Source organism: Lichenostomus cassidix, chromosome 7, assembly GCF_008360975.1.
Source record: "Lichenostomus cassidix isolate B80296 chromosome 7, HeHo_3.0, whole genome shotgun sequence".
NCBI classification, from domain to species: Eukaryota; Metazoa; Chordata; class Aves; order Passeriformes; family Meliphagidae; genus Lichenostomus; species Lichenostomus cassidix.
Genome location: NC_139488.1, coordinates 28408151 through 28425976, shown reverse-complemented (window position 1 = coordinate 28425976; position 17826 = coordinate 28408151). Strand labels below are relative to the sequence as shown.

Sequence of the window (17826 nt, the reverse complement as noted above, 5' to 3'; positions counted from 1 at the left end):
GCACTTTGTTTCTCATGCTATATTTTTGATTGTTGTCACTTGTCAGCATGGTGCTTTTTAGTGGGAAAACATTTTGCATAGCAGGGTTTGCTTCAGCTCACCTCCACAACAGTTCCCAAGTCTTTGACGTAGTCTTTTTCAGTCTGCACCAACTCATTTAAGACAAACCTAAATTAAAACAGAACACACAAATATTTGACCATATTCCTTGACGTTACCATTTGCTCCCTTACCACATACGACCTCACCACAACACCCCATCATCATCCAGATCACGTAACACAATTCACCCTTCACTCAGAGCTCAGTGGAATGTAAAAGACATCACATTTCGGGTCAGAGTAGTTTCAAATCTCTTAACCACTCTTTCCTGCTATCCCTCTTCCCCCCACATCCCAGATGGTGCAAGAGCAGCAGCACAAACAGCTGCCTGTACTTTGAAGTACCCCTCCCTGATCTCCTCTCCCCATCCCCTGTGTAGCCCCCTGAGAATGATGGAGACATGCTCTGACCCATTTTGCAGCAAGTAGGAGAGGGTTTATTGCTCCTGTCCATCTGGCTTTGCCCAAGATTCATCAGTTAAGTTTCAATTTGGAAGTTTCAAACACTTGGAAAACAAATTCCCCCTCTCCCGTCATAACTAAGAGCTAATCTTTCCGAGTGGGTAGTCTGTGTGTGGGTGTTGAATGTTTTAGCTCTGATTTTAGAGCTAATAACCCCGGGTAGGGGAGTCATCTAATGAAGGCCTGATGCATAAAAACAACAGCAAGCTAAAAAAAGCCCCTCTTTGGTAAGTTAAACTGACTAATCACATACTGTTCTTTCGAGGACAATTTCAAAACGTTACAGCTTGCTGCAGACACTTTGTCTCTCAATTACACCAATGCACAGATTTGGCACATGACAAATAACCTCCATCTGTACTCAAGTTTGCTACAGCATTATCAAGGCTAACAAGATAGAGGAGTGCTTTCATGTCTGATATTGCTCTGTCCACATCAACCACCAGACTGACCCACTTGAGGGCTGAGGGCAAACAGTGCTGAGATAACAACCCGGTTTAAAATACCTGGTGGGAAAAAAACCAACCAGAATGGCATTGCAAGGAGAGACTTAGTTATGAGAGGCTACTGAGAAAATAAATCCTGCTCCTGCTGTGCTCCAAACATGTCCCTTGCTCAGACAAAGCGGAGGCGATACTTTGGCCGTGTGGCAGAAAAAGGTCAAACAGCTCCTTGTTGGTTTGAGACTGAAATCCAGCCCCCTTGGCAGCGGGCAGAGCTGGCAGCAGCCACACCAGACGCTTGTGCTCTCTGGAGAGCTCTGCCAAGTTGTGCCCGGCAGCAAACACGTGTGGGGCAAAAGGCAAGAGGCTGCTCTTTCCCAGCAGTGTGGCCTGAGCAGGCGTGTGCTGCACAGCCCTGGGGCTGCCTGACCCACCGTGCCCTTGGGAAAGGCTCCACAGTCCCCTCTGCCTGGGAAAAGGGGTGGGAGGGGACCTTCCAGCTGCCACCACCTCTGTTTGCTTTGCTCCCCACAAGCACAGAGAGATGCAGAGGGAATGGGGAGAACCTCTCCCACCTACGAGGTTACTGTGAGGATTCACCCGGCCAAGTTCTTCTCTAAAAATGAAGCAGCAGGTACTTGTAGTGCATAAAGCTGCAGGACATGCAGGCAGGTGGGTGTTTATTAAAAATCAGTGCAGCAACCATGCTTCTGGTGAACAGACAACACCTACCAATTTACACCTCTGCTAGGATCCAGGGTCTGCACCTCCACTGCTTACCTTAAACTCAGTGCCACTATTCCCTCAGCTACCCTCTTCCTACCAAGCAGGAAAATCTACCTTGACCATCTCTACTCATTCTCTGAAGCCTACCTGATGCAGTACCTTAGAGGTACTCCCAAATATAAGGTTTCTAAGATGCATGTAGCCAAAAATTCAAGTTCACTCATCTCCTCTTCTGATTACAGGGATCAAGGCAGGGAGCTGCTTGGAAAGTGCCCTGGTGACCAGCAGGTATGGACTACACAGCTGTATTCAAACTGGCATGAACTGGAACAAGTACATGAGCCTCCTCACTCCTGACTGAGGCTGAATATCTGGATATCTTGGTGACTCTGTATTAGACCTACACTGAACGATGACACTCAATCAGACTATTGTCTTACAGCTCATAGAAATGCAGCAATCATTGGAATGGAATGGAATGGAATGGAATGGAATGGAATGGAATGGAATGGAATAGAATAAGGAGTTTCCTAACACCAGGGCTAAGTGCTGGCATGCATGCACTGCCAGGGACACAGGGCACTGCTGCCCATGCCTGTGCAAGGGCTCAGCTGCTGTTTTGTGGGGATTGGAGGGTCACGACTTGAACTGGGAGATCAGCTGCCTCACATGACTATGGAATTAAACCCAGCAAGCTGCAGAGACACAGAACACAGACACAGAGGAGCTGGAGGGGAGACAGATGTCTTGTGCTGAAAGCCACTAGCAGGTGCTCCTAAACATACTGGTGTTTAGGAATTCTGGCAGCTACTAATTGCACGTAATAGGCTGCCAGTTCCCCTGCCAGAAGCGTTCCTGTAGCTGTGCTTACAGTGGCAGAAGCCTCTGCACTAAATCTGCAGTCTGCAGTTAGCTGCCAGTCACCCAATTAATGAATTGCTACCAGAGGAACTCCAGATCCTGCAATATTGAGGAGCTTTTAGGAGACTGTCGTGGGCAGAGATGTTCCCTGTGGGAAGGCTGACAGGTGCCTGGTAGAAAACTTCTCCCATTCAGAAACACATCCAGGAGTGCCATGTCCTTGTCTGCTGCTGGGAGTTGCTCCAGTCCCTCACTGTATCCCTTCTCTGGCTTCCTACAACAAACTGCAGGAGCAAACAATGGCTGTCACAGACCTGTGACACTGCTCCTACATCATCTTCTACTTTTAACCACCTCTTGTTCTCCCCTGACTTGGCACCCCTCCTAAATGGGCTGCTCTTCTTCCACCTCTCACCTTACCACACTCCTATGAGAGCTGTATGGAATGGTACTTTTCCCCTCAATCTACCACTGGATTAGATCGTTGCAGTTACTGTTGTTAGTGTACAAGGTGATAGAAAGAAAACAGCGACCCCAGCTTTTTTCATATAATTCTTGATTCAGTTTCTCCAATTCTCTGTGTTCTTCAGCTGAACATGCATTTAAGAAATGCTTTAATCATTACAGGCTTTGAAGGAATAAGCATTCTTTTTGATGCATTTAAGGAGTGTACAGCTAACTAAAAAAAAAATCAACTTTCATGAGCCAGCACCACTTCTTTTTTCTCCCGTTACCATGAACATGAGGGTTTCCCAAAAGGAACCTTCTCTTCAGTGGCATGTTGCCACCACAGATACATCTGAATCCTGTCCCTTTCCTTGCTAATAATGAAGGCAAAAATTACTGTCTCTTTCAAAAAATCCTAGTCGGGTTCTCTGTTCTTTTTCTCAAAGGTAGCTTACAAGGTCAACCACATATCCCCCCTCTGAGAGCTGGTTTCTGGCAATGCAGTAATTATCAATACAAACATCTTGGTAATACCTGTTAAGCCCTTCAGGGGCTTTTACAGCAATAGATAATTTGCTATCTGGTGTACAAGCTGTACATTTTAGAGTGATGATGAACTTCCTGTGTGTGTAAGTACTTTTATGAAGTGTTCTAACATGTTAAGAAAGACAGAATCAAGCAGAACAGTTTTAGTGTCAGTTCAATGCTCATTCACTGACTGCAAAATATTCCTGCAGTGCTGCTGTGTGTCCTCCTTGGGTGCACGTTTTGGAAAGAACCAGTAATACAACTTACATCCTCCCTCTCATTGCTTTGGCTTTTTGTTCCTCTTCAAGGTTTCGTGGGGGAGTTGAAGGTGTCATTCCTTCATTTAAGCAGCCAGTGGCATCTTTTAAGCCTCCTCGGTAAGATCCTCCTTCAAGGGTCTAGAAAAACCCCAAAGAACAATAGAATAAACATTTTCCTTGAACTCCAGCATCAGTATTCAAGACAGCCAACACTACAGAGTATTCAGAAATACTTTCCCGCAGGACTTGGTGAAACACAACCAAAGTAGTTTTAGGTTGATGTAGAACCCCACAAAAAAAAGCCTTGAAGTACAGTTGTCATCCTCTTGTTATAAGGTGGAGAAAGATGTTCCAGTAGATCTGAGAAAAGAAAACTCTTCCAAATTATTTCAAATCAACCTGGAAATATCCTGATGTCTCAATCAGGACCACTGTTAAGCTACACGTGGTTAAAATTCCACTGCCACAAGCTGAATGGGGGACTTGTGTAGTAAAATAAAATACAAAAATAAATAGATGGACACACAGCAACATTTCTCAATAATTAAAGTTTTCCCAAAATCCCTGGAAAGTAATTTTAATAGTCTAATAGACTGCATGCAGCAGAGAGAAAATAAAAACCATAAAAAAAAGTCTAACTGGATTAAGGAAATATTTTTCAGTGTGTTAGTCCCTCAATGGAATAAAACTATTTCAAGTGAATTTTCTGGGAATAGCCTTCTTGGTTTCCCATGCCACACAGAGCTCTGTTACCATTCACTCCTTATCAAGCACCCCATGAATGGTGACTCTCTTCATGTACCAACATCTCAAACTGAAAAAATACCAAAACCCTCTGAAATGATTCACTACACAAAGGTGCTTGTTCAGAGTTGCAGTAATTTAATGATCACTGTGGGGTTTTTTTCTTACTTTTTTACTCTTGTCATTGCTGCAGTAGATGTAAGGAAATGAACCTTTGTAGGCTCATCATGTCCCTGCTTGTTAATTATGTTAAACTTGTTCAGAGAAAGCATTTAGCTAATTTTATAGGTCCTGGGACATGTAAAAAAAGGTTTAGCTTTGATATAAACATTCTGAGCTGCTCAGGGAAAACTTAAAAGAAGCCAAGATATGAAACAGGATTTACTCCTTGTCCAGCAGACATGGGATCAGACAGTGAGAGTGCATGATATGAAATTTTTGAACAAATTAATCCCAGAGCATTTTTACTGCTTATTCCATTCCCCGTAAGAAAGAGTTGACAAGGCAGATTAAAAGTGACACATGAATCTTTGTAAAATTAAAGCACAGCTGTGGTACTTCAAGCAGTTCTACTCTTTAGAGGGTCTTTTCATCAAAACCAGAGCACCAAACAAATTTGTGCTGGGTAGTAAAACTCCTGTGCCTCAGAACAAGCTTTAAAACAAAACAAACAAAACATCCCACTGTGTTAAATATTTGAATACCAACAAGACCCCAGAAAGTGTACAGTACAGTAGCTCATGCTCTGCAAAGCCCACTCCAGAAGTGACTTTTGACTATGCAGAGCCTATGTGAGGTGTAGGCTTCCTCTCACAGGGGAGCAAAATATTGGGCACTACTGAGAAGCAGAGCACACAGGGTTAATAAAAGCAGAGCAGATGAAGGTAGAAAGCAAGGAAACCAGAACAGGAGGTAGTCTTTAAAACCCTTCCTTAGAGTCATCTCAGGCCTGTTGTATACACAGTTTTCACAACACTAAACTTACCAGCTTAGTTTTGACCAACTGTTCTATTGCACTGACAAGATCCGCAGCAGTTGGGACATCAGAGGAGCTCTGTCGAGCAGCTAGCAAAGAAGAGGACTGCAAGACACCAGGTGGCAAAGGAAAAGCAAGTTAGCAGGATGAGAAGGGAGTAGGAAACCAGGTGGTCAGTGAAGAAGCTTCTGAGACAGAAGAAGGAATGTGGAAGGGGAGTGGGAGGGTTAGAGGGCCACATGCAGCTCAGGAGAGCGAGTGCTGCCATGTCAGACAAGCATGGAATTGTCCTCCACTTCTGGCTGCACATCTCCCTGCAGCACTTCCAAGGCTGGAACCAGGGAATAGCACCAAAGAACTGAAGTTCATTTACAAACAGGTTAAAATACTCTGAAAGTTGGTTCCTCCTTCTAGGGCCATCTACGGTCTTTCTTAGGCTCCAGAAAATTGATTTTCTTACTGCAGATCTACAGTAGACCTGCAGATCTCTCCCCCATACATGCATATTTAATAAATGGCAGTTAAGCATAAGGTACACATGGAGTTACAGGCAATAGGGGAGGGAGGCAGGGGGAACAAATCATTCCCTATCCTTTCCCCACAGATCCATTGCAACTCCTAAAGGACGTAGATGACACCTCCCACTCGTGCAACTTCAGTCATTTAAAATGTGTAACTCTTCTGTCCCCTCTCTGCCACCAGTGGAGACAAAACACCCCTACATGTCTCCTTTCTCCTGGGTACCTGGCACAGGAGGGCAGAAAAGCTCAGTTTTAGTTTAGGGATTTTGTTCTACAAGACCATATCACCCCTTGATTGTTATCCTAAGAAACCTCACTCTCAACACCCAAACCCACTTGATAGCTGTGGGAACTGGGATTTATTAGCTCACCTATATATACATTTCTTCTGAAGGCAATACAAGCACTGACTAAAACTACAAGCCCTTGGACAACCTCCTTTTGTTGTCAGGCTGATACACACTAAAGCATGACTAAACTTTTATTAATTATGAAAAGGTTTATTCATCTCTCAGCTGCTTAATGAAAGTCTTGGGGAGGGCAGCTGTTTCAGTGAAGTCACTTTGCAGGTGCCAGTGAACATGCCATCTGAGATTAAATAGTGCTGGGGAGGGAGATGTGGAAATGTGATGGCAGGAATTAGGCAGCTGGCCACCTCTTTCAGCAGCCCTTTGGGGAAGTTGCTTCTGGTGAGTGACACAGCCCCAGGAGAAGAAAAAAAAAAAAGCAAAGGAGATTAATCCTAACCAGGATCTTGTGACAGAACAGAAACATGAACACACTGCTACTCATCAGCTTGTCTTTCACAAATAATACATCTAATCAACAGTTTTAATTACAACAACAACAAAAGCTACAGGTAATCAGGCTGGTAATTGAGGAATTAGGCTGGTAATGCAGGAATCTCATACTAATGTAAAAGCTCAGCCTGCCTGTTTCACCTGCAATGCAGACAGACTTGTCTAGGGAAAAAAAAAAAAGACTGAAAATAAGGACTTTGAGGAGATACTGGACAAATATATCAATGATAACTGCCAAACATAACCATTCTAGCAGGAGGAGTCCAATTTTTGGAAGCACTAAACAGCTGTTGCTCCCACTTATTTTAACTGAAATTGCTCAATATCTCTGAAAAGTAAATAACTGCAGGATTTTGAAGGAAGCATGAAAACATTTGCTGCCTACAAGACTTCCAGGGTTAAATAAAACTTCTGTGATCGACAAGAGTCTGGTTTGAGTGGGGTGAATTGAAATATGGTATTTTTGTTTCCCAGGAAGCAAATTATGAATTTCTAATATGAAGAGATCTAGCAATTTTCTTTATGGAAAAGCTTCCAGGAGCAGTGAGGCATGACTGGACTCAAAGAAAAGTGTCACCTCCCAGACATCTCTTACCTACCTACCACAGCTACTGCCCCACACTGCTGCTGCTGGTCCAGCCTAAGCCCCTGCCTGTAAGCACAGAGGTAGGACTTGAGTAGCACACTGTCCCCAAATTAACACCATTAAAGAGCTTTCAGCTCCAGCATGGCTTAAACATTGCTAATATGGTGCTCCTGTGCCAGGAAATCCAAGACCCTATGAGCTTCAGTTTTTTAACCCCATTACAAAAGGTTGAGGAAGGCAAGAAAAAGGGAAAAAATGGGTTTCAGATGCATCTTTCTATTTAATCTTCTTGTTTTAGGAGCGGGTGAAGAAACAGGATGCCAAAACACTCTGTAAAACCCAGACATCTGAAGCAGAAAACAGCTTAGTTCCACAACATTTATGCTGTCAGAAATGTATTTAAGAAATACTGAAATCACATGGGGTGTTGGACACCAAAAATAGTGACCCGAGCTGCAGCAGTTTAGGTGGGTTTTTTTTTAAAAAACCAACCAAAATAAAACCATCTCCCCCAAACCAAAAAGCAAGCTAAGCCCCAAACATTTAGCTGAATGCCATGGGGAACAAGCCAGGAGCAATTGCTATTGTGCTGGGCATGGATCCACCAGAGCTCTGCTCCGCCGACCTTTCGCCTCTGCCCCTCGCCAGACAGGCAGCAGCACACACAGCACTGCAAGGGCAGGAGTCCACAGCTCCAGCTGCTTCCTTCTGCTCCTGCTGCCACCACAATGTCATAACATTTCCTGACAGATTAGCAGCAAGCCCCCAAATCCTTTACTCCATCACTCTGCTCCTTGAGTCCCAGAAATATTTACATCCTCCTCTCTCTGTATTTCCAAACTTCTGCCTGAACCTTCCCCAAGAACATTCTGGGTTGTTTTGGTTTTTCTTTCCTGACAATTTATTAATCTCCCCTATCCTTGCCTCTTTGCCTGCAGCAATTACAATCAGAGGACAGCGGTACAGAAGTGGCAGTGCTAAAAACAGATGCCAGCAGGAAAGCAGGAAACTGCAAAACAGGAGGATGGTTTTGTACAAGGCAGACGACAGCACCAGGAAAGGGTGGGGGGCACATGTGCAGACAGGACTGGCTGTGAATGCAAACCCCTGTCACAGCCACGTTCACAGGTTTTCACCCCAAATCCAGCAGAGCAACAGAGGACTCTGCAAGCCACAGGGCCAACTACCACAGCAAATTCTGACAATGTCAGAGAACTACCACCACCAGCATGGTGCCACCAGACACCATTTCTGCTGCTACAGCCAGACACCAACAGCACTTTACAGACAGATGTAGAAAACATGCATTATCGATCTGAAGGGAGTTTCTGACCACACACAACATGGGCACAACAGTGAGCTGTCATGACATGGGATGCCATGGCTAAATTGCTTATCCAGCACTGTCTGTAAATCCAGTTGGAGAGAAGTATTAGATAATGATTTGCACATAGGAGACTCTTATAATCACAAGTCTAGGCCCTGGATACTAGAAGACCACTATGAAACCACTGTGATATTGCTATGTGAGAAATGCACAAACAGAAAAATTATATAGTAGGGGAGGCCTTACCATGTCATCTTGGGTTGGATCATTGTCAAAAATTTTCATAGGAGGAGGAAGAGGTGTGTGAGACTCTTCATCTGGTTCATCTTCTCCCCAACCCTTCTTGCTCTTCTGAAGAAAAGTGAAATATAATTAGAAGCAGGGACAGGTTTCTTTCACCTTTTCAGCTCAATATTGTGTTGCATGGAGGGAATTGCAGGTAGTGGAAGAGAAGCAGTAAAGACATAAGGTTTTGCTGGTTAATCCTGGTGCATTCTAAGGCTTACAGAAATACAGTTTATAAGTCATTCATGCAGCTAAGACAGCTACATCTGTCTGTGTGCTGACAGAATAGTAGTCTTTTCATTTAAATAAGAACTGTTCAATGTACAGTTTTTAAAATGTATTCCCCTATTTATGTTCAGTTAGTATCTTCTGCATTTTCTACTTTTAATTCCTCATTCACTTTATCAGAAAAGCGCCATTCTGGTGGAGAACATGCCTGTAGAAAAATTCTATGTACAACTACACAGCAGATTTAACAGAAACATGGCTATTTCTCTGAGTATTTTCTTTCATTAAGCATTTATACTGCCACAGTAGCATAAAGGTGATATGAACCTCAGCAAAAAGTGATAACAGCTGCTCACGAATAACTTTCTTTCTATCCTTGGCAGCTTCCTAATAGGCTATTAAAAAAACCTAGTCACAGGACAATCATACATGCAAACTCTGAAATGCTGTTCCCTTTATATTCCATTGCTCTTTGGATGACAAAGCTGTTTTCAATACAGCTTTAAACAATGCAATTTTATGTATGATTCGCTGTTCCCTCCAGACCCTAAGGGAACTGCTTTTACTCAGGCATGACTCACACCCCAGGGAGGAGACTATCCCAGATGCACGGTCTTTCCCGCAACGAACGCCAACAAACACCAGCACACACCTCATCTGCACTGTCTCCCTGAGGAGTGGTTTCATCTCCAGTCTTTGGTGAGCCGAGGTCAAAGCTCTTCCTGCCATCTCGCACCTTCTTTTGTTTCTTGATGTGGCTCTCGGTCTTCCCGCTGTTCAGGCGGCGCACCGGACTGGTCAACCATTTCTTCAGGGTGTTGGTGGAGCGCTTGGGGCCCGGAGAGCTCTGGATGGAGTTGAGGGATGGCTGAGGCTGTAAGTTGGCCACTGAGTCAGACTTGCCGCCGTTGTCATTGGAAGAGACCGAATATGCCTCTGCAAGAAAACGGCGCAGGTGAGAGCTCATTCCAGCACCCCTGTGCTCCCCGCGGCACGTCAGGCACTCAGCAGGTGAAGCATGAGAATACAGACTGCCTTGGGGAAAGGTTTGTGACCTATGGACTTTATGCAAACTTTATTGCATGCCAGAGACAGGAATATGCCCTGCAATGGGCATTTCCCACAATCTCACACTCCTCTCTCATTTCCTACCACACTATCTGTCCTTATGAAAGATCGCAGACAGCTAAGTTTTTTTATGCAGGTTTTTATTCAGGGTTTTTTTTATGAAAGCCTGATTTTCATGCTAAGTGCTAAATTTCTCTGCTTCTTCCCACAATTTCATTGTGAATTGCCAGGAAGAAAATCAGCATTAAAAGCAGATTACTACAGGAGACCTGACAGCCACCAACACATTGTCAGGTTCCAATTCCATAATTGCTTCTCAGCTGTTTCCAGACCCCAATGACATGATTTAGTTAGACTACTTATTAACTTTTGAAGCACCTTAAAATTATCTCATTTTCCTCTGAAAGCAATCTGTCAGAAGAGTTCACACATTCCCTAGAACTAAGAAACTGGAATGACCAATTACAAAAGATGACAAACTTCTCAAACCAAAGGAAACTCTCAATAAGGAGATACAACACAGGCTTAAAATAAAATAATAGTTTCATTCTGTGGAAGCAGGAGGTTCTGCTGAACTGCATCCAACCTCAGTTACTGACACACATGTTCAGACTGGCACCTTAGAAAGGCCTGCAACCTTCCTTACTCCCCCCAAAGGCAACAAACCAAAGATGTACCAATGTCAGTAAGGCTTTAAAACCAAAACAAACAAGTTGCTCAAAGATTTCCCAATTGCCCTTCAGGAACAAGTGCCCTGCTTTCAACTTTCTGAAACCTTTGCAAGGCAACTCCCTCCCCAGGAGCTATCAGAGACTAAATTGTTCAATCCCACACAGTTTAAGATGAAGATTTTTTTACAAAATTTAGACATTGTTACACTCCTGTAAGAAACATCTTAAGCAGTACATAAGAAAGCAGCCAGCTGACATTTATTAAATATTTTTACATTGTTATCTCTGAATCTTTTCTCTGTCCCTGCAGAAACCAAAAACTTAAGTTACAATGCATGAAAATAGACTGGTGCATCCAGATACTTTCAGTTCAGCAATAAATATCATTAGAGACGCTGGGTTGTACACATGCTGATGGAGAGCTACTCTCCTAGGGAATCATTACCAGTTTTGTTTTAGAGGCCAGTTCCTGCTACCTGCATGCAGAGCTCACACCCCCTTTGGGCAGAGCTGCTGCTTGTAGCTGTCTCTGCACGGAGCAGAGATTGCATCCTGCCTTGTCTACCAGCTTGCACAATGCAGACCACGAGAGTCAGAATGGTTTATAACCATACACAGCATCAGTCAGAAGTAGAACTAATAATTTATTACAAACCTGAGGCCAAAAGTTAGGTTTTTAGAACATACAGAAATTATTTTAACAAGATAGAGAAAGTCAAAGTACATTTCCCAGACACGAAGAAAATCTCAATCATCTATTTTTTGATAGCAGGAGTGAGTGCAAGAGGAACTGGAAGGACGGATTCCAGGTGGAGCTGATCCCAGGTGGAGCTGCAGGGGATTTTCTGGCGTTCCTCTGTAAGGGCAAAGTAGCAGTCTTATCTCAAAAAGGTCTGGGTTTAGCCATCTCCTGCTGCTGTTATTTCATGTACACGAAGTAGCGCTAAATCAACTAGTGCAAGATAATGTTTGTCAGGGGCCAGCTTATCTTCCACTCAATAGGCTTTGGATAGTTCTCCCTCGCAGGCTCCACGTGATGCTCTGCAAGTTTATCAGTGCTCCTTGCGTCAGCAAAATTCAGGGTTTCGCGATGGTGGGTTTGATTTTCCAAGTGCCCTCGCACTCCTGGCAGCACGGAGAACCCCACGGGTGGGGGAAGCTTGAGAGCTCCTGGCAAAGGGGCTTTGCTGAGAGGATGCCCTTAGGTGCCCATATTCCTCCTGCTGCTGCAGGAGGATTAACTTTGGGAATTACTGTAGTAAAGGGAGCTGGGCTGCAGTCAGAAGGAGAAGTGCTGGAAGTGATTGCTCTGTGGGGCTGCCATTCCCAGGATGATTTGGGGGGAGTAGCTGTATCATGGACTCGCTGCCTTTGCTAGGGACTGAGCTCGGTGAGAGGTTGAGGAGAACCAAGGATGAGCTGATCTCACCACATCTCAGCTGATGTACACAGAGGTTTTCACTACAGCTTGTGAGTAACGCAGTCCAACCCTCTACCTCCAGTTAACAGCACTTTGCCAACTGGTAAGGGAAGGAGGCTAATGAATCTGGAGACAACCCCAAGGGTTTGTTACTGAGATGGCAATCCTATCTCAGCCTGGCAGGCTCGAGGCAGGGCCAAATCCAGAAATCTTGATGTCTGTGAAGGGGCAGGGACCTCCTTCCCAGCAGGAAACAGGAAACACCCCTAGTTTTACCAGCTGTGCCAGGCTCCAGCCTGGCTGCCTCCCTCTCCCTTCCCCAGCAGCACAGCCAGAGCTGGGCACAGACAGACACACAGCACCTCTCATGCCAAGGCACACTCTGCTCAGCTGTCCTGGGGGAGCGATGGTCAGTTATCCTACGTCATTCCCAGGAAAAAAGCACGTGGGCAGAAACAGTCCAGCAGGCAGGCAGGGTGGGCTGTGGGCCAGCTTGGGACTGGGACTGTTTCTGCCCACATGCTGCCTTCCTGGGAATGACTGGACAACTGAACTTGCATGCTTGCAATAATTTTGGCACCCAGAGCCAGGAATCCTCTGAAGGCTGAACATCAGGACTCCAGAGCCACCAGCCATGACAAAAGCCAGCTGGATTTTCCTGCTCAAGGTCATGCCTTTGGTGATGAAAAAGGCTGTTTACCAAGAGCTTGCTAAATGTTGGTCATGCCATGCAACCCTGTCAGATATGAAGTCCCCTTCTTTCTGCCTGTTTGCTGAACTGCCCTGGCTGAGCACAGTGAGACATCAGGGACAGAGCTCAGGCTTTGCCCGGCTCATGCAGCCCAAAACTGGAAACATGGCCTTGTCTTGCCTGGTAAGGCAGTTTCTGCTGGCTGGGGAATAGGCATGGACATGGGAGAGAAAGGCTGGCATGAATCTCCCTGCTCTCCAGCCACCATGAGAGTCCTTCAACGTTGGGTGACTTATCTATGCCCACATTTCTACACAGCACTCCCATCTCATCATCCCAATTCCCACTGCTACCAAACATGCACTATCTGACAGCCACACTGAGAGTCCACACACAATATTCATAATCTTTTTTCCTTTTCCAAAGGAACGGCAAATTTGGATACATTTGTGAGCAAGTCACATTTGCCATTTTCCAGCCCTGCTGAGAATGATTTCCTTTGCACATAAAGCAGGTCACATTGACATGGCTGCAGAGGCAGCACTGGAGCTTAAGGAAGAGCAGAGCTCACAAAATGAGAGAAAGAAACATGAAACGCAAAGAAATCTGCCACTAAAGACCCTGCAGACAACCTCCTAAGCCATGTGAGCTCTGCTTCCACAGCACACAGGGCTACAAACACATAAATCATGACATTTGATACTGGCCTGAGACCCAGACACCAGGTGGATCGAGCGGAAGAGGAGGACACGTTACCGTGCTCTTCTTGCAAAGCACTAGCACATATGTGCTTTGCAAACTGCATTAGTGGAGCTCTTTGGAAACACAGTTTGCTTAAGAAAAGCCAGAGAGCTTTTGGAAAAGATCATTGCGTGATAATTGAGGCAGCTGCTGCGGCTCACAAGGACCAGCAGAGCAGCGGCTGTCCCCACACTGCAGCGGGTCTGCCCTGAGGAGATGTCCTCCCACCAATGTCCCAGGACACACATCTAAAAAAAGGTATTTGGTGAAGCAAAATGGGTGTAGGGAGGTCAGCAGACTCGTGTGGCTAGATTGATTTCCTGGCCAAACCATTCATTCAGACAGAAGAAATGATGGTTTCCAAAACACTCCTAAGCAAACCTCCAAGAAATGTCTGGCAAGAGGACTGTGAGAGATACTCAGCCAGACCAAAGGGCTTTAACATTCAGAGCTTTTGCACCAGTGCAGCCATGAAATGTTTGTTGTTGTTGGTCAGATGAACAGACATCTGTAAAAGCACAGCTCTTGTACTTGAAAAATAGAAGTTTCCAGTTTCTGCAACCTTGGGTGAAAAGAAAAATGAAAATCTCAAAGATCTGGTTTTAGAAGCACAGTAATATTCTCATTTGAGTCAGTAGGAATTTCTGTTGTGATATAAATACAAGGCATTTTATTTTTACCTCCCTGTTCCCCAGAGCACACATTGGGAGGGGAGGTTTGTCTGATAAGGCTCAGGGAGCACCAGACTCCTTTGCAGGACCTCAGATCTCTAAAATGGAAAGGGAAAGGCTTCTCAGAGCAACTCAGTAAAAATCATCAGGCTTCTCTATTTGATGCACAATAATGACAGATCATATATCATAGAAAAGAAATATGTGTCCATAACCAGAAGATAATAGAGAATATAGCTAGAAAAACAGGAGACTGGAGCAGGGCACAGTCTTGCTTTAAGTGAGATGAATACTCTTCTGATTTATCTATGGCTCCATTTACAGCCCAGTAAAACAGCCTGAGAGAAAAGGATTTTTCCACAGAAGTCAAAGAAAATGAGCCACAATGGGAACTCTGAAGTCCTACTAGCATGTGCATTTAAATCAACAATTTTTTTTTTACAGAGATAATTCCACTTGTGAATGAAAGCCAATAATGACAATCTGACTGATGAGTGCATAAATAAGCTCTGCTGTGCAGAGTCCATTTTCCACATTTAGTGATTCCTGTAAAGTAACACTTGTGACAAAGACAGAATTTAATCAGAAGTGGGTAAAAGACTAACTCAGTCTTTATTTGAGTAAATTTCCTAAAGAACGGGAGTCTCCAAACCAAAAAAATCTTGGAAAGGAGAAATCAGGTAGACCCATCCTATGCACAAAGCCTCTATGTCAGTATTTTAAGCTAAACAAACAAGAATCATCTAAACCATCAAAATGCACCCTCTCCTGCCCTTTCCAAGAGCACCTCTGTGATCATACAGGCTGTAGGTTGCAGTTCACAGTTCTCAGCCTCCTGAAGCTTTATTCTCTCCCCCGGGAAATGTTGCTTTGACAGCCCCCTTGGATCTGCTCGAGGGATTCAGGACTTAAGCTTGACCTGATGGATGCAAAGATGGCAGAATGAGGTATGAACACCGCTCCTTTGGTCTCTTCTGTGCTTTTGTATTAAATGTCCAAAACATGCTCAGTGAAACATTTTTATTGGCACGAGTCAGAGTTACAAAACTTTGTGGCTTAGGCAGATGACAGTACCGATCCCGGTTTTAGTGTTAGAAGCGATTCTGCCTGTAAAACCTGGCATGGATTTGCAAAAGTTTGGGAGGCAACAACATTTGGATAATACAAAGTCACTTTACAGCTTTTCCTCTAGCGAAAATACTAGGTTTCAACAATGTACATAATCTATCTTACAACTTCTAATGCCAACAGATACAACTCCTTAGACAACTGCTTCTGAAAAAGGATCTAGTGAAGAACGCAAGTGAACACAAGGATACTTTCAGTGCCCATGTCGGACAAAGACAGAGGACAACTGGCTTGAAAAGCCCTTTAGATTAGAAATACATTAAACTTTCGCAATGGAATTACAAAATGTGCCCTGGAGACTTCCATGGCTCCCCATCCGCTCCCAGCTCTGCTCAGCAGCTCCACACGTGTCCAGCCACAGACCTGCCCCGTGCTCCAGCTCGAGCTAAAAATGAGATGGGACTGTGGAGGAGAGAGTTTCACACCAGAGGGTAAAGGCAAGTTCAAACCACGCCACTGAAATCTAAATGCAAATTTTGTTCCGAGATTCAAATGCTCTCCCTAACTTCTTAACCTCCTGGAAATGAGCAAATTGCAAAGGTTCAACTGAATTTTCTGTTTGTGTCTTGGGAGTATAATTTGAAGCTTCAAACTGGAAGTAGCATCAAAAGGTACAAATCAATCTGGCAGGATTCTCACAACTCCATTTACATGGGTGAAATCACTTCTGTCCAAACTCAAGAATAATGGTATGGAGTTAAATATTTTATAAAAAAGTTTCTAGTCCAATAGGGAAAGCAGCAGACACATTGGACAAGCTTTCTGATCACTGTAATGTAAAACCTCAAAAATCTGATTTTTTGTTTCACTGCCAAACATGCAAACATGACTAACTTCCAAAAGGAACAAGGGAAAAAAAGGACTAGAATCTAAATTAATCACAAAACATTCAGAACACACTGTTTTGCTATTGAATAGATGGCATTTCTTGGAAATATGAAAGAAGAGCTGCTTTGAGACACAGACTGATCTGCAGAATTCCCTTAAACCACACTGCAAAGCAAGGGATGCTCCAGAGGGATTTTCCATATGGGTTTTGCCTTTGGGAAACAGTCACCAATCTGTTGGCTTCAATATTCAGCTTTCTGATCATTACTTCCAGGTTGAAACCTAATGTGAGGAAAACAAGCACTCGCCCAGCTGGGGTGAGTAAACACTGTCACTTGGAGCCACTCATTTTTGTGGCAGGCAGCAGCTTCACCTCCTGCTCTCGGCAGTCAAGGAGCTGTGCACGCTCTGCCCAAGGGCGATGCAGAGTGGGACACACCCCGTAGGAGCCTCTCTCTTTCCATTAACTACAGAGGGAGTCGGAGGAAATTATACCCTCAGCTAAATTTAGTTATTGTGAATCCCCTTCCCACATTTGAGTGCGCTTCATACCAGGCCGATCTCGCAGCAGGGAATGATTAGCTGAAGTTAAGCATCTGTCAATTCACTTTAATGAGCAATAACTTGTGGCAACCTGCCATTAGCTTCAGTTGAATAGCTTTTATTTTTAGCTGGTGTTGCTCAGATGCAGCTTCCATCCAACATGTGCTGGGAAAGCTGACATCCCAAAGTAGTCTCCAGGTCTTGGTTGTGCCAGTCGGAGTGTCAGGGCTCAAGAGCTGCAGTTCCTGGAGGTCAGAGAAAAGTCACTGCAGTTCTGGGAAAGTTTCAAAGAGTGAGATAAAACCAAAAGCCTGGAGAAACAGCACAGAGGCGCGTGGTCCCCAGAGACCTTGCAAGAAAAGTTACTGAAATCCTGAGAGCATGCTGAATGAGTGAGCTGGGTCTCCAGGGAGAGAAACAGCACAACGGGAAGGCACAGAGAGAGAGCCTGCTGAAATAAAACACGTCTTCAGTACTGTCCAAGAGTGCCTAGTGAGAGGAACAAATGCAGAAGTTCTCTATTGTGTCTGTTGCTTCATGTGGATCTAAGCTTTTATCAGAGGTGAGTGTAGGGAGGGCAAGGGGAAAAGAGCAAGATGAGTCCTCAGGTGAATATAGGGCAGGGTCCCGTTTCCTACAGATGAGCATTTAACTCAGGAGCTGCTGCACATGAAGGCAGAACATGTCTTTATGCCTCCAGAGAAACCCTTAGGAAAGTGTTCAACTCAGCCCCGTGGCACCAAGCACTTGAAGAGCAGCTGAAACATCTG

The 17826-nt window shown here is 44.5% G+C and overlaps 1 protein-coding gene across 11 annotated transcripts in view; it reads right to left on the bottom strand.

The window, feature by feature from the left end:
- The window catches only part of KALRN (kalirin RhoGEF kinase), a 476294-nt gene that overhangs the window by 46683 nt on the left and 411785 nt on the right, over positions 1-17826 (bottom strand). For 6 of the 11 annotated variants that reach the window (XM_085066971.1, XM_085066974.1, XM_085066973.1 and 3 more), the window contains 5 exons: positions 9948-10231; positions 9029-9133; positions 5558-5653; positions 3836-3966; positions 102-168 (listed from right to left, as the gene is read on the bottom strand). In XM_085066971.1, coding sequence (XP_084923097.1) covers positions 102-168; positions 3836-3966; positions 5558-5653; positions 9029-9133; positions 9948-10231 — 683 coding nt within the window. The remainder of the gene's footprint in view (positions 1-101; positions 169-3835; positions 3967-5557; positions 5654-9028; positions 9134-9947; positions 10232-17826) is intronic. The other 5 variants (XM_085066972.1, XM_085066975.1, XM_085066977.1 and 2 more) reach the window with 3 other exon arrangements.